Raw genomic sequence first — 16,453 nt, 5'->3', positions numbered from 1 at the left:
TCTGATCTGTTGGTTGTTGGATTGTTTAGCTCTGTATATAGCATGCTGCTTCCGCTCTTTAGCATGCATGTAGTCCTGTGTTGTAGCTTCGCTAAGGTGGGCATCTCATTTTTAGATATGTCTGGTGCTGCTCCTGGTAAGCTTTCCTACACTCCTCATTGAACCAGGGTTGTTCTCCTGGTTTGATGGGATGGTAGAGTGAGGGATATGCTGGACCAGGAGGTTATAGATTGTGGTGGTATACAATTCTGCTGATGATGACTCTCAGAGCCTCATGGTTTCCTAGTTTTGAGCTGCTAGATCTGTTCTGAATCTGTGCCCATTTCTCGCCTAACTCCCAGTTTCAATTCCTCCAATCAAGTTTGCATCCCTCCCACAGCAGCAAAATGTTGTAAGCAAGGAACAATATTTACTAATTTATGCATTATCCCTCTTATTGCAGACTGCTCTGCAGCCTGCAACAAGGCTGACCACATCATCCTTCTGCAGTGCCAGTCCTCTTTTTTTCCAGCTTTTCTTGGTTTCACTCATCTGTCATAGGTGCACTATCTCTAGCAAGGACTTCTCTTCCCACCCTTGCACTGTCACATTCAGTGTCCCCCAAGGATGCATCCTTGTCCCTTCTGTTCCTGCTCCATGTAGCCCCATGCTGGAAGTATTTGCAGACATGGGGTCAGCTTCCACATATATGCTAATAAAACCCAGCTCTATATCTCCACCACCTTCTGAACTCCTCTACAGCTTTTGTGCTGTTGGTCTAGCTGTTCAACATTTGAGTTCTGGATGAGCTGTAACTTCCTGCAGCTAAATATTGAGAAGATTGAAACCATTGTCTTTGGCCCCTACCACAAACACTCCACTATTTTGAGCTGAACCAGACTATTCACAGCTCAACTGCCCAGTTCAACCTCAAGCTGCGTTTTTGACCTCTTATCCTCTATCACAAAGACTGCCTACTTCCACCTCTAACATTGTTGCTTACATGGGTGGCGCAGTGGTTAGCACCGCAGCTCCAGTGACCTGGGTTCAGTTCTGGGTACTGCCTGTGCGGAGTTTGCAAGTTCTCCCTGTGACCGCGTGGGTTTACGCCGGGTGCTCCGGTTTCCTCCCACAGCCAAAGACTTGCAGGTTGATAGGTAAATTGGCCATTGTAAATTGCCCCTAGTGTAGGTAGGTGGTAGGAGAACGGTGGGGATGTGGTAGGGAATATGGGGTTAATGTAGGATTAGTATAAAAATGGGTGGTTGTTGGTCGGCACGGACTCGGTGGGCCGAAGGGCCTGTTTCAGTGCTGTATCTCTAAATAAATATAAAAATAAATGACCCCAATGCGCACCTGGTTTTCACTGTTCAGATCACCCAATATTGCTGCCCATATCCTGTTCTTTGCTGCCCCACTTCCATTCTCGTTGCCCAGTGCTTGCACCCTGTCCTCCAATGTCTCAGTCCTATGTTCAAATCTCCATGGTTTTGCCTCTTAACTCTTAACTTTATCCATCCCTGCACTCCCTTCTTAATTCTTTGTTGCTCTGACTTTGACATTTATGCTTTTGCTGCTCTATTTTCCACCACCCTGTCCTTAAGATTCATCTTAAAACCCACCTCTTTAGTCAAGCTTATGGTCATATCTCTTAATCTCCTCCTTTTGGCTCAGTGTCTATTTTTCCTGTTAGGACATTAAGGTCACTGTGTAAATGCAAGTTGCTGTAAGCTGCATCATTGCAACCATGAAAGCCTGAATTTTATTTATCTGGATAAGTAAATTTGTTAGAGATGTGGACAGCAAATACCTCATTGTTTTCAGGTTCTAGTTATTTAAAAATTGAATGTAATTTATTAGGTATTCATTTATACAGCTGTATTTGCATAATATTTAGAAATGTGAAATAAGGTGAGTGACAGTGATTTTCAGAATAATTACAGACTATGGAACCTAGTCTATGAAATTCAAAGAAATCCGACTGCAAAAATCAAAAGCACAGTGCTTTTCCTCCAATCTTATTGTTTTGCAAAGCTTGCTAAGTATAATTTTGCAATTCCTCAGAATAGTCATGACTTGTTTAGAAGTACTTACAAAGTTAATATTTTCAGTGGCTGCTGTTGTGTTTTTTAAATTCAATTGACAGTTAATTCTATAGAAAATTTTGAAACTATTAAACGTTTACAGGATTGAGGATAAAACTAAAAATGCTTACAGTATTTGTATTCATATTTTTCCTCAGATCCTCCAGTAATTTAGGCAAGAAGAAACAGCACATTTGCCACTTTCCAGGTTGTGGAAAGACATATGGAAAAACGTCCCACCTTAGAGCTCATCTTCGCTGGCACACGGGAGAACGGCCTTTTGTCTGTAACTGGGTTTTTTGTGGAAAACGGTTCACTCGCAGTGATGAATTGCAGCGACACAGAAAAACACATACAGGTTAATTTCATATTTCTACCTTTAATATAGCACATTTCAGTCATTATCTTGATATCAGATGCTGTTTTTCCCTCATCAATTCCCAATTATCCTCCAACAGAGCTTTGTTCCTGAAGTCTTGAGCTATTGAGTTAAATATAGTCTAAGAGCTAAACTTCATAATTGGTTACAAGAAGCACAGCTACAACTTGGGCAAGGCATAACTTTTAGTATCATTTTGGCTGCTCAATAAAAGGTTTTTCTGACTTTAGGTCAGTTAATAGTACTCAAGGAATTGAAATGAAGCTCACAAGAAGGGTCATGTGTCCCAGTGAAAGGATATTTAAGTTTAGTAGGTCTTTTTTTTAATATTCATTTGTGGGATGTGGGCATCACTGACAAGACCAGCATTTATTGCCCATCCCTTAGTGCCCTTGAGAAGGCCTTGAACTGCTGCAGTCCTTGGGGTGTAGGTACGCCAACAGTACTGTTAGGGAGGGAGTTCCAGGATTTTGACCCAGCGACAGTGAAGGAACGACGATATAGTTCCAAGTCAGGATGATGTGTTGCTTGGAGGGGAACTTGCAGGTGGTGTTCCATGCATCTGCTGCCCTTGTCCTTCTAGGTGGTAGAGGTCATGGGTTTGGAAGGTGCTGTCAAAGGAGCCTTGGTGAGTTGCTGCAGTGCATCTTTTAAATGGTACACACTGCTGCCAGTGTGCATCGCTGGTGAAGGGAGTGAATGTTGAAGGTGGTGGATGGGGTGCCAATCAAGTGAGCTGCTTTGTCCTGGACGGTGTTGAGCTTAGAGTGTTGTTGGAGCTGCACCCATCCAGGCAAGTGGAGAGTGTTCCATCACACTCTTGACTTGTGCCATGTAGATGGTGGACAGGCATTGGGGAGACAGGAGGTGAGTTACTTGCTGCAGAATTCCCAGCCTCTGACCTGCTCATGTGGCCATAGCATTTATGTGGCTGGCCCAGTTCAGTTTCTGGTCAATGGTAACCCTCAGGATGATATTGGGGGATCCGGCAATGCTAATGCCATTGAATGTCATGGGGAGATGGTTAGATTCTCTCTTGTTTGAGATGGTCATTGCCTGTTACTTATGTGGCAGGAATGTTACTTCTCATCCCAAGCCTGGTTGTTGTCCTGGTCTTGCTGCAACTGGACTTGGGCTGCTTCAGTATCTGCGGAGTCGCGCATGGTGCTGAACATTGTGCAATCATCAGCAAACGTCCCCACTTCTGACCTTATGATGGAGAGAAGGTCATTGATGAAGGAACTGAAGATGATTGGGCCAAGGACACTATCCTGAAGAACTCCTGCAATGATGTCCTGGGACTGAGGATTGACATCCAACAACCATAACCATCTTGCTTTGTGCTAGGTATCACTCCAACCAGCGGAGTGTTTTCTCCCTTGTTCCTATTGATTCCAGTTTTGCTAGGGCTCCTTGATGCCATGCTTGGTAGCATGCTGTCTTGATGGCAAGGGCAGTCACTCTTACCTCACCTCTTGAGTTCAGCTCTTTTCTTTGGACCAAGGCTGTAATGAGGTCAGGAGCTGAGTGGCCCTGGCGGAACCCAAACTGAGCGTCGCTGAGCAAATGCCCCTTGACCCCTTCCATCACTTTGCTGACGATTGAGAGTAGACTGATGGGCAGTAATTGGCCGGGTTGGATTTGTCCTGCTTTTTGTACAAAGGACAATTTTCCACATTGCCGGGTAGATGCCAGTGTTGCAGCTGTACTGGAAAAGCTTGGCTAGGTCTGGAGCACGGGTCTTCAGTACTATTGCAGGAATCTTGGCAGGGCCCATATCCTTTGCAGTATCAAGTGCCTTCAGCTGTTTCTTCATATCACGTGGAGTGAATCGGATTGGCTGAAGACTGGCATCTGTGATCCTGGGGACCTCAGGAGGAGGCCAAGATCGATCATCCACTCAGCAGTTCTGGCTGAAGATGGATGTAAGTGCCTAGTCTTTGCACTGATGTGCTGGGCTCCCCCATCGTTGAGGTTGGGGATATTTGTGGAGCTGCCTCTTGATGGTTGTTTAATTGCTCATCACCATTTATGACTGGATGTGGCAGGACTGCAGAGCTTAGATCTGATCCGTAGGTTGTGGCATCGCTTAGCCCTGTCTATTGCATGCTGCTTCCACTGTTCGGCATGCAAGTAGTCCTGTATTGTAGCTTCACCAGGTTGACACCTCATTTTAAGGTGTGCTTGGTGCTGACATGCCCTCCTACACTCTTCATTGAATCAGGGTTGTCCCCTGGCTTGATGATAATGGTAGAGTGGGGGATATGCCAGGCCATGAGGTTACAGATTGTGGTTGAATACAATTCCGCTGCTGCTAATGGCCCACAGTGCCTCATGGATGCCCAGTTTTGAGTTGCTAGATCTGTTCAAATCTATCCCATTTAATGGTAGTGCCACGCAGTATGATGGTGGGTATCCTCAATGTGAAGGACTGAGTGGTGGTCACTCCTACCGATACTATACAGATGCATCTGCAACAGGTAGGTTGGTGAGGACAAGGTCAGTAGGTTTTTCCCTCTTGTTGGTTCCCTCACCGCCTGCTGCAGACCCAGTCTAGCAGCTATGTCCTTTAGGACTCGACCAGCTCAGTCAGTAATGGTGCTACCGAGCCACTCTTTGATACTGAAGTTCCCCATCCAGAGTACATTCTGTGCCCTTGCTACCCTCAGTTCTTCTTCCAATTGGTGTTCAACATGGAAAAGCACTGATTCATCAGACGAGGTAGGTGGTAATCACCACCTTGCCCATGTTTGACCTGATGCTGAGAGACTTATTGGGGTCCGGAGTCGATGTTGAGGACTCCCAGGGCCACTCCCTTCTGACTGTGCCACCACCTCTGGTGGGATAGTGATGGTGGTGTCTGAGAGTATGGCTATTGCTTGATTAGTCTGTGGGACAGCACTCCCAGTTTTGGCACAAGCCCCCAGGTGTTGGTACGGAGGACTTTGCAGGTCAACAGTGGTGGGTTCGTATTGTCATTTCCAGTGCCTCGGTCGATGTATTTTCATTCCTTTTCTTAAACTTCATAGAGGTTTGATACAACTGGCTAGGCCAATTCAGAGGACATTTAGGAGTCAATCACATTGCTCTGGGTCTGGAGTCATTCGTGATGAAATGGATTTTTTTTGAAACAACAATCGACAATGGTTTTCATGGTCACCATTAGACTAGATTTTAATTCCAGATTTATTAATTGAATTCAAATTTCACCATCTGTCATGGTGGTATGTCCCCAGAGCACTAGCCTGGGCCTCTGGGTTACTAGTCCAGTGACATTGCCACTACGCCTCCAGCTCCCCTTACAATGTTTGTGCTTACTTGTTTAAGATCACTGCAGCTGAGCCTGCCCAGCTATGGACTAAGAGCTCTCCTCTTCTAACCTGACAGGACTGGGCACTGACTTGCAAGGGGATCGGGATCACGACTGATCGGCAATAGAACAATCCGTTATCTGGAAATATGGGCAGTGAGATTAGCTGTGGAACATTTCCATCTCCTAGCACAGGGCAAGTTTGTGTGCTCTTTTTGCCAGGGCATAATCCTACTGGTACACTGCTGCACTATTAAGCTAGAACAGGCAATGTAATCTCAGATATGGTCATCGCACAATTTACTGTTACAAGTGGAACATGCATTGTGGGTTGCCTAAGAAATTTTCAGCTCTGGGACTGCACAGAGATGGATCAGTTTATTTCCCTGGATGGCTAAATAGTCCTGTAGGTTTTCTCTAATTATCAGATGCTGGGCGGTATCTTATTCTGAACAAATAAATGTACACATCTGTTTTCCGATTGAACTGATCTTGAGTAATTCAAAAGGTGTAAGTGGAGAGGGCAAAATATTGGGCGGCATAGTGGTTAGCACCGCAGCCTCACAGCTCCAGTGACCCGGGTTCGATTCTGGTCACTGCCTGTGCGGAGTTTGCAAGTTCTCCCTGTGACCGCGTGGATTTCCGCCGGGTGCTCCGGTCTCCTCCCACAGCCAAAGACTTGCAGGTTGATAGGTAAATTGCCCCTTGTGTAGGGAGGTGGTAAGGGAATTGAGGGATGTGGTAGGGAATATGGGATTAATGTAGGATTAGTATAAATGCATGGTTGATGGTCGACACAGACTTGGTGGGCCGAAGGGCCTGTTTCAGTGCTGTATCTCTAAATAAAAGAAATATGTTGGTGGCTCTTTGCTAACCATGAAAACTGGTTCTAGGATATCCTTGAGATGAGCAGGGGTAGGATTCCATTGTCAAGCAGGAGAGAGCTCCTTCCTTAATTAGGGGCAGTCTCTAAACCTGAACCCAGGAAGGTTCCAGATGACGTCCTAGTTATTGACATGTCTGTTCAAGAATTTCCCTTTTCTATACTAATAGAGATTATAACACAAAAGAATAACTTTCTGCAGTGAGCTTTTAAATTGGTTAGTCCTGTCTCGTGATTTTCTTCGCATCTTGGAGTATTTTCAGCATTTGTTTGACAGTTTAAAATCTAAATCTATTCCCACTTGGAATACTTTACACAGTTCTGGTCTCCATATTTTAAAAAGAATATATAGAGGCACTGGAGAAAGTGCAAAAAAGATTCACAAGGATATCAGCACTAAGAATATACTTATAAGGAATGGCTGAACAGGCTGGACTGCTTTCTCTGGAAAAGACAAGACTGAGGGAATCACCTAATAGAGGTATTTAAAATTATGAAGGGCTTTGATAAGATAGATGTAGAGAGACTGCAACTAGGGACCATAAATATAAGATAATCACCAATAAATCCAATAGGGAATTCGGGAGATACTTTACCCAAACAGCAGTAAGAATATGGAACTCACTACTACAAGGAGTAGTTAAGGTGAATACCAGATGAATTTAAAGGGGAGCAAGATAAGTCCATGAGGGAGAGAGGAATAGAAAGATATGACCGCGTTAAATGAAGAGGGATGGGAAGAGGCTCATGTGGAGCATAAATGCCAGCAAAGACCAGTTGGGCCAAATGACTTCTTTCTGTGCAATTGGAGCTTTGTAATTCTGTTCGGTTCTTGTGTCTATTTTGACAACTTGCTTTTACGTACCATCTTAAACATAGAAAAGTGGACCAAAGTGTATTCTGAGATATAAGGGGAAAATAAATGGATGCAGAGCCAAAGAAGGAAACATTAGATGGGATGACAAAAACTCTGTTTTAAGGAGGGTATTAAAGGAGGAGGAGAGCTGGAATGTGACAGGAGATTCCAGAGGTTGGTGCCAAGAACTGATGGGAGCCAGTTTTGGTTACAAAGGAAAGGGAAATGCACAAGAGGCTGGAGCCAGGAATAGATTGTTTGGGCGTAGCGTATTGTAGCACTGGAGACGGTTACAGAAATAGGGATGAATCCTTGGAGTTTGAACACAAAATTTAAAAAAATTTGGGTCTTTTGTGGGGGTTGATGGAGGGGGAATCAAGAGCCAACATAGGTCAGTGAGAACGGGTGATAGGTGAGAGGATAAGATATGGGAAGCAGAACTGTAGATGAGCTAAAGTTTAGCGCAGGGTTGTCCAACATACGGCCAGGGTCTGGCCTGCCAAAGGTTTCCATGCAGCCCGTGGATGTATTTCGGAGAAGAGAAATTTTTCACTCTCTCCTTTCAGATTGGCGCTTTTTTTTTAAATAAAGCCACGCTGTCAGTTTTGGTGCTGACATCAGGAACAGCTGTTTTACAACTTTGGACAGATTCGGGCTTTTCCAGCGGCTTCAGAATTTTTTTTAAAACCCTGAATCTGTTCGAAGTTGGGAAATCGCTGTTCCCGATGTCAGCCCCTGTCAGCTGTGAAACTGACAGCGTGGCTTTATTTTAAAAAAAACCTGACCAACCACAAAACGACTGCAGAGTGCTCCCGCTCCCTGCAACAGAGAGGGGGGAGGGGAGTGTGTGGGGGGCGGCAGGAAGGGAACAGAGGGAAGGAGGGGGAGACAGTGTGGGTGGAAGAGAGTGAGTGATCAAGATCACTCCTGACAGACTGACATCTATCCGGAATACTCCGCATCGCTACAAGAAGTGTGCGGTCAAACATTAACTACTTTTGCAAAAAAAAGTGCCAGGTATCTCACTAAATCAGTGTCCAACATAGTGAAGAGAAAGTAAGTCAATAAATTAATCTTCTCATTTAAAGCTTCTTCACAAAAATGCACATTTGTTGATTTGATTCATAGTAAGAATACTTCTTAATGCCTTTATCTTACTGAAATTGTCTCAACGGCCCTCTATGTAAGACAAAATTGTAATGTTCCCCACCCCACACACACACACAGACACACACACACACACATGAAAAGGTTGGACCCCTGTTTAGAGGCGGACCAGGAGAGTTGAGTCTGGAGCTGAAAGATGTAGATGAAGGTTTCAACAGCAATTGGCTAAGATAGAACAGAAATGGAAATAGGCAGTCTTTGTAATGAAGAGAATATGGGGTCAGATGCTCAACTTGGAGTCATTTTGAACAGAGGTTGCATACAGTCAGAGTTAGCCTGAGACTGTGGCTGGGAAGGGTACGGGGATTGTGATAGGGCCTTAAGATAGTGTCATTTACAGCTCAGAAGGTGGCCTTCTGGCACATCAAGCCCTTGCTGGCTTTGGTGTTGCCAGTGTGGAGGAAATTTTGGCTTGTTCATGACTGAATGTCAAACAGGCAGACTACACATGCAATGGGGAGGTATTGGAGAGGTAGAGCTGAGTGTCATTAGTGTACTGTGAAAGCTGACCCCGTATGCATAGTTGTCACCAAGAGGCATGTAAATGTGAAAGAGTAAGGGATCATTGGGAGACTCCCAAGGTGACAGCATGGAGTGGGAAGAGAGGTGAGGGAGGCTGAATCAAGTTGGACAATGGAGGAGATGCATTGGAGGAGGGTAGTGTGGTTCATTGAGTCAAAGGTTGCATAAGAATGTAGAATAAGGGGAGATAATGCAGCATGGTCACTGTCAGCAGCTGTCAATTGTGATTTCCTAGGACGGTTTCACTGTCGTGGAAGGGGCAAAAATCTGACTGGAGAAATTCAGATGGAGTTGTGGGAGAGAAGGCTGTGCATCTGGGGAGTGACCGTATGCTCAAGAATTTGGAGGAGAGGAAAAGGTTGGAGATAACCCAGTGGTTTGCAAGAACAGAGGGGATCAGACCATGTTCAAAGCATTTCATCAGAAGAATGACTCCCTTGGTGTTAGCCCTTCCAACGCGTTCCTTGCCAATCACACCTTTCCAAAGGTTTGTGTCCCTCCCAGCTCTGACATTGAAGTCTCCGAGGAGGATCAGCTTGTCTTCCTTAGGGACTTGAGACAGCAAGTGATCAAGGCTGGAGTAGAATTCCTCTTTGGCCTCATTCGTTGTTTCTCGGATTGGGGCGTACGCGCCGACGACTGTGGCATGCTGTTTCTGGGCTAGGGTGAGTCGGAGGGTTATGAGATGTTCGTTTATCCCACAAGTGGACTCGCTGAGACAGTCGGCAATTTCATTTTTTATGACTAAACCATGCCTATGGAATCAGCGGTCTTCTGGTTTACCGTTCCAGAAGAAGGTGTATCCAACACCTTATTCCTTGAGCTGGCCTTGTAGTAAGAGGATACTTAATGCTTGAAAGGATACTTAAATGGAGAATACAGACCTTTTTTTTCATCTTTATAAAACATCCGCCACACACTAAACATATCAAAGAAGTACTAATGCAGTTGGTACAAGAACAGAAAATGCTGGAAATACTCAACAGGTCAGGCAGTGTCTGTGTGGAGAAAGAAAAAGAGTTAACGTTTCAGGTCTGTGTGACCTGAAACATTAACTCTTTCTCTCTCCACAGATGCTCCCTGATCTACTGAGTATTTTCAACATTTTCTGTTTTGTTTCAGATTTCCAGCATCTGCAGTATTTTGCTTTTGCGTGAGTGACTAATTCAGTTGGTGTGGCCCCTATGAAGCTATTTTAACACCTGTGTTCAGGACCAATTTGTTAAATATGTTGTGAAGTGCTGAAGTTAAAGCTAGATGGTAATCTTTAATAAATGTGCGAGGACTGTGAAGCCTCACAGATGGCATCAATTAAAACCCGACTAAAAGTGCCAGGAACTATGTGGAATTGATGGTATTGTCTTTAACCTGCCCAAGGACCTTCCCTCAGGAAAATGGCTCAACACTGCAGAATGGCCCCAACTACACACTTAGCTAGCTGCTACTTGGTTATTAGTTTGCCACAAGTCTTTGTACTACAGAACAATGTGAACTGTCGATCCATTCTTCATAAATTGCTCACTATAACCACACAAGAGAATAGACATTTACACAGTGTAGAGGCCTGCTACCCGACCCCAACCTGACAGGACCCAACGACATGTGTTGGGGTCGGGTCGGGCCCATCTTCTGGGGCTGGCTTTCGGGGTCGGGCCGGGCCGGGTCGGGCCGGGCCGGACATGCACAGTAAGTGTTCTGCTGGTAAGTATTAAAAATAAAAAAAACTTACCTTAGCTGGAGTCTGGGACAAAACCGAGTCTGCACAGTGAACGAGTGACGACACTTTGACGTCTCGCGCATGCGCTGCAGCTTCTTGCAGGTTCGATGTCAGGAATGTAAGTAAAGGGAATGGTCGGGCCGACTAGTGGCGGGTTGGGTTGGGCTCGGGGCAAAATCGGAGGGGCTCGGGCCCGCTGTGGGTCGGTCGGGTTCTTTTCCCCGACTTAAAGCAGGCCTCCAATACAGTGGAACCAATATCCAATTCTGCATTGTGCAGATAAAACAATGGCACAACTTCTGGAGCCAAATGGAAATGGGAAAACTTTATTTAAGTAAAACCTCTGGTTAAGCTGCAAGAATGCCAGATCACACAGCTGCTCTACAGTAAGTGCTTGTATTTCACTAACAGTTCAACTTTACTAACAGTTCAGAACTGCCTTCAATTCATGTTTAAACAATAAAATAAAAGCAAAATACTGCAGATGCTGGAAATCTGAAACACAAACAGGAAATGCTGGAAATATTCAGCAGGTCTGGCAGCATCTGCGGAGAGAGAAGCAGAGTTAACATTTCAGGTCACTGACCCTTCATCAGAACAGATGCTGCCAGACCTGCTGAGTATTTCCAGCTTTTCTTGTTTGTGTTTCATGTTTAAACAAGCCTGAAATGCAGAAATTGTAACAAGACCTAAATCAATAGACTTGAACAGTTTACATAAAACAGGACACCAAATTATCTAACAGTGGTTTTCAAACTTATGTGGGAACCCTCTGCAGATATCAATAATTTCTGGGTTTGTTGTCCAATCTAAGCTACCAACTCCATAAACCCAGTCCAAAAGCAGGAATATCAATGTCGATGGTATCAAGGATGCTGTGAAGAAAGACCTGCTTGGGCAGGGTCTTACAAGCAACTTGGCGACGCTCAACAGAACCACAGAATGTCCAATGCCTGGTCTGCCTTCAAAGCTACCATAATCTGCACTTGCGAAGACACTCTTGGTTTCTCGACCAGGAAACATCATGACTGGTTTGACCAGAACAACCAGGAGATCCAGGAGCTACTAAATCGCAAATGCAAGGCATTCCTGAACTGGAAGCATCACCAAATTTGAGGCAAAAAAAAGCAGGTATACAGACAATTGAAGGCAGAGGTCCAACTTAAAAACCTGTGACCTAAAGAATAGCTGGTGGGCTGAAAGTTCACAGGAGGTACTGCAACTCGCTGATAGGCATGACGTGTGGATTCTTCAGCAGAGGCAAGACCATTTATGGCCAAGGACCTACCCTACTGAGAGCAAAGAATGGAGTGGCGCTGATCAAGGACAGAGAGGCAGTGAGCACTCGTTAGAAGGAGCACTTCGAAGATCTCCTCAATCGCGATTCAGTCCTTGATGCGAATGCCCTCAACCACATTCCACAGCATGCTACCCGCCACGACCTCAGCAGAATCCCAGCCCAACATGAGTTTGAAAAGGCCATCTGATAGCTAAACAACAATAAGGCTGCCGGGATAGACAGAATTCTCACCGAAATTCTATAATATGACAGAGAGGTACTCTTAACACAAATACATGGACTCATCGCCCTCATCTGGAAGGGGAACATGCCAGGGGATCTCCGAGACGCTGTAATGTGACCATCTTCAAAAAAGGCGACAAGACCGACTGCGGCAACTACAGAGGGGTATTCCTGCTGTCCGCCACAGGGAAGGTCATCACAAATTTTCTCAACTGCCTCCTCCCCATGGCTGAAGAGCTGCTACCGGAATCACGATGTGGATTCCGTCCATCAAGAGGCACAGTGGACATGATTTTCACAGCAAGACAACTCCCAAGAAAAATTTAGGGAGCAGCAGCGTCCTTTATATATGGCCGCTTTTGACCTCACAAAGGCCTTCAACTCTTATCAACCATGAGGGATTATGGAACATCCTCAAATTTGTCTGCCCAGAGAAATTCAGCACCATCCTCCGCCTGCTGCACTACGACATGCAAGCTGTAATCCTTGCCAACGGATCTGCCAGTGACTCAGAGTGCAAACTGGGGTCAAGCAAGGCGGTGTCATTGCACCAATGCTCTTTTCCATCTCCCTTGCCACAACACTCCACCTCATCTCCTTGAAGCTCCCTGCCAGAGTAGATCTACTCTGCTGGATGAGCGGGAAACTATTTAACCTACATCACCTCCAGTCCAGAACCAAGGTCACCCCAACCTTTGTCATTGAGCCGCAGTACGCTGACAATGCTTGCATAAGCGCACACTGAGGTCGAGCTTCAAACCCTCGTCATGGAGGCATATGAAAGAATGGATCTAAGCTAAACATCTGGAAGACAAAAGTCTTCAACCAGCCTGCTCCCGCAGCACAACATTGCCCCCCGACTAACAAGATCCACGGCGAACCACTGGACAACGTGGATCACTTCTCATACCTTGGGAGCCTCCTCTCAGCAAGGGCAGACATTGATGATGAAACTCAACATCGCCTCCAATGTGCCAGCGCAGCCTTCGGTCATCTGAGGAAAAGAGTGTTTGACAACAAAGACCTCAAACCTGGCACCAAGCTTATGGTCTACAGGGCAGCAGTGTTATCTGCCCTCCTGGATACGTTGGAAACATGGACATGGTACAGCAGACATCTCAAAGCCCTGGAGAGATAGCACCAGTGGTGCCTGTGCAAGATCCTGCAAATTCAGTGGTAGGACAGGCGCTGCAATATCAGTGTCCTCTCTAAGGTCAACACCCTTACGTTGGGCAGGCCACATCATCCACATGCCTGACACACGACTCCCAAAACAAGCTTTCTACTCTGAGCTCTGTCACGGAGTGAGGTCACCAGGAGGGCAGAGAATACGCTACACGGGTGTCCTTAAAGCCTTCCTGAAAAATGTGATATATCCACTGATTTGTGGGAATCTCTTGCCCGAGACAGCCCAAAATGGAGAAGAAGCATCTGCGAAGGTGCCGACCACTTCGAACAACCTCGACATGCCCAGACAGCGACCAAGTGGAAGGAGAGTTCGGAAATCCGAGCATCCCATCCACTCGCCTCAGCAAACACCACCTGCCCCACCTGTGGCAGAGTGTGCGGATTCAGAATTATACTATTCAGTCACCTCAGGACCCACAACCCTATAATGGAAGAAAGTCATCCTTGTTCCCGAGGGACTGCCTAAGAAGAAGATTATAATCCCACCAATGCATTCCCACAAACCCTGCGTCTACTTATTTGGGGGAGGGGGCAAATTATGTAGAAGTAATTAGTTTCTGTTAAGCTTCAGGTCACAATGAACGAATGTAGTGTGGAACTGGAATCAGCTGTGTAGTACTGCCTATCTGCAATGTCATGATAGTCAGTTTGTGTGTGCATAGTAAATGGTTTTGTCCAGAACAAACGATCCATATCATTTGAAGAATTAATGATTCTACAGAATAGGTAATCTAACTCTCCGATCCAAATACAGTCTAGCTTATGAACATGATAGCTATTCAATCTAGCTAGTTTACTGAATGGGGCAAAGTATTTCGAATGCACTTGTATTTGTTCTGTTAAGTTGTTATCGGTCTGTTTATTAAGGAAAATGCAACACTTTCCACTTCCATGTCAGCTTCAAACCCTATCTGATCACACATAGCCGAACAAAACTTCCTCTAGCCTGCCCCAACAATTTGTTTTCAATCCCAGTCTTAAAAATACATTAGTGTCACATTTCTCCATTTCCCATGTAGTCTGAAAACAAGTGCCAATTTAGTGTTGAATTAGTGACAATATTTCACACAAAATACAGGATGCTTTCATGTCAGTCTGAGCTGAATTTGAACCCAGATTTGAGCTAAAAGGCTAGTGTTTAAATTCGTCTCTTTATCTTCATTTTAACCACATTTTCTCTGCCTATTAACCTTAAAATAAAAATACATGAATGTTCTCGTTCATGTAAGGCAGTAAACACTAGTAGTTTTCCTATTTTGCGCACTGAGGCAAGACAAGTGTAATCTTTGGATGAAACAGGGTTAGAGGTTGGTGAGCACACAGATGTAACTCAGGTGCCATTTTAATGTCATACATTCTGTGCCTATTTTTACATTTACTTTTAAATTTATAGATAAATGGCAGAATTCACAGTAATTTGGGAAAGAGTTGGTTAGAACACAAATTTCTCTAGTCTAGGCTGAGAAGTTGGAAGACATAACTGGCACTTCAGTGTCACCATGAGTAGAAGGTATATGGGCATAATAATTTATAATGGAAACAGTTGATGGGAACTGCATGCAGATGTAAAATTTTTAGTATGTTAATGTAATATTTTTGTCGAGATTAATGTTTAGTTTCTCTGAATTAGTTATACAGAAGCGCACCAAGCTGCAAAGGATTTCACAAATTAACTTTCATATACTTTGTACATGACTAATCTTTAGATCTTGCGCAAATTAGCTGCTGAGTTTCCTACATGATAAGCAATTCATTGACAGTAAAGTGCTTTGGCATGTCCTGAGGTTGTGAAAGGCACTATATAAATGCAAGTATTGCTTTCAGAATTTTTTAAAATGTGAATTTATACTATGCAGGTGAGAAAAAATTTGTCTGTCCAGAATGCTCCAAGCGCTTTATAAGAAGCGACCACCTTTCAAAGCACATCAAAACACATCAGAACAAGAGGGGCAACCTTTCCAGCAACAACAGTGCAGCTATATCATCAATGGAAGTGACATCTGCCTCTGATGTTGGTATCCTTACTTCAGGAGGAACTATTATGTCACCTGTAATAGCAAGCATTCAGCAGGGCCACATGGAAGGGATTGGAACTGATCATTCTGATGGTGCAAATACTGAAGAAATGTTACATAATACTGATATACAGTTAGTCACTATTGGTGGAGATGACTGTATGGACTGAAAAATGCAGTTTATAGAAAAAATGTTAGTGATTTTATAATGGAGCAAAAGGCTAGTAAATTTTAAGCTTTTTCTGCAGTCTTTTTATCAGTGTGGTTTAAAAAAAAAATTCATGTATTATGGAAAAGTGACAAATGTCACTAAAATGCCTTATTTTCTATGTATTTGTAATACAGTATTCATATATCTATTGAACACTGGCAATGTTGCATGTACATTTTGCAGATACTCACCACATGTAGCAATTTTTCAAAAACAGAACTCATGATAAGATTATAAACACAGGGAAATAGCTATGCAAGACTGATGGGGAAATCTTGAAAATGAAAAGGTTTGGGGATGATGCAGTTCAGAATGGGAAAGTTATTGGTATGTACATCTTGAACACAATTTATTGTGATAAATCTGTTTTCTATTAAATTTCACAGCAATTTTCTAATTCAGTGCATTGCATTTTCTGATACAAATAAGCATATTTCAACCATAAAGGGTCACTGATGGTCTGCATTCTATAAGCTCATAGTAAACTAGCTATTTGCAATTTAAATGTCAAAGTATGCATTTCTGTGTATCATTAAGCTCTTTATAAAAGAGGAATATTGTAAAAATGGGATCTGAAGTCTTAATCTATTTTTTCAATTTATTAAAAGCCATTTTTTTTG

At 44.1% G+C, this 16,453-nt stretch overlaps 1 protein-coding gene across 3 annotated transcripts in view; it reads left to right on the top strand.

The window, feature by feature from the left end:
- The window catches only part of LOC137372070 (transcription factor Sp3-like), a 79,282-nt gene extending 63,052 nt beyond the window's left edge, over nt 1-16,230 (top strand). For all 3 annotated transcript variants that reach the window (XM_068035438.1, XM_068035437.1, XM_068035436.1), the window contains 2 exons: nt 2,222-2,421; nt 15,464-16,230. In XM_068035438.1, coding sequence (XP_067891539.1) covers nt 2,222-2,421; nt 15,464-15,792 — 529 coding nt within the window. In that variant the 3' untranslated portion in view covers nt 15,793-16,230. The remainder of the gene's footprint in view (nt 1-2,221; nt 2,422-15,463) is intronic.
- The last annotated feature ends 223 nt before the right edge of the window (nt 16,231-16,453 follow it).

The sequence above is a fragment of the Heterodontus francisci genome, chromosome 7, assembly GCF_036365525.1.
Source record: "Heterodontus francisci isolate sHetFra1 chromosome 7, sHetFra1.hap1, whole genome shotgun sequence".
Classification (NCBI taxonomy): domain Eukaryota; kingdom Metazoa; phylum Chordata; class Chondrichthyes; order Heterodontiformes; family Heterodontidae; genus Heterodontus; species Heterodontus francisci.
This window is presented reverse-complemented; position numbering and strand designations above follow the sequence as displayed.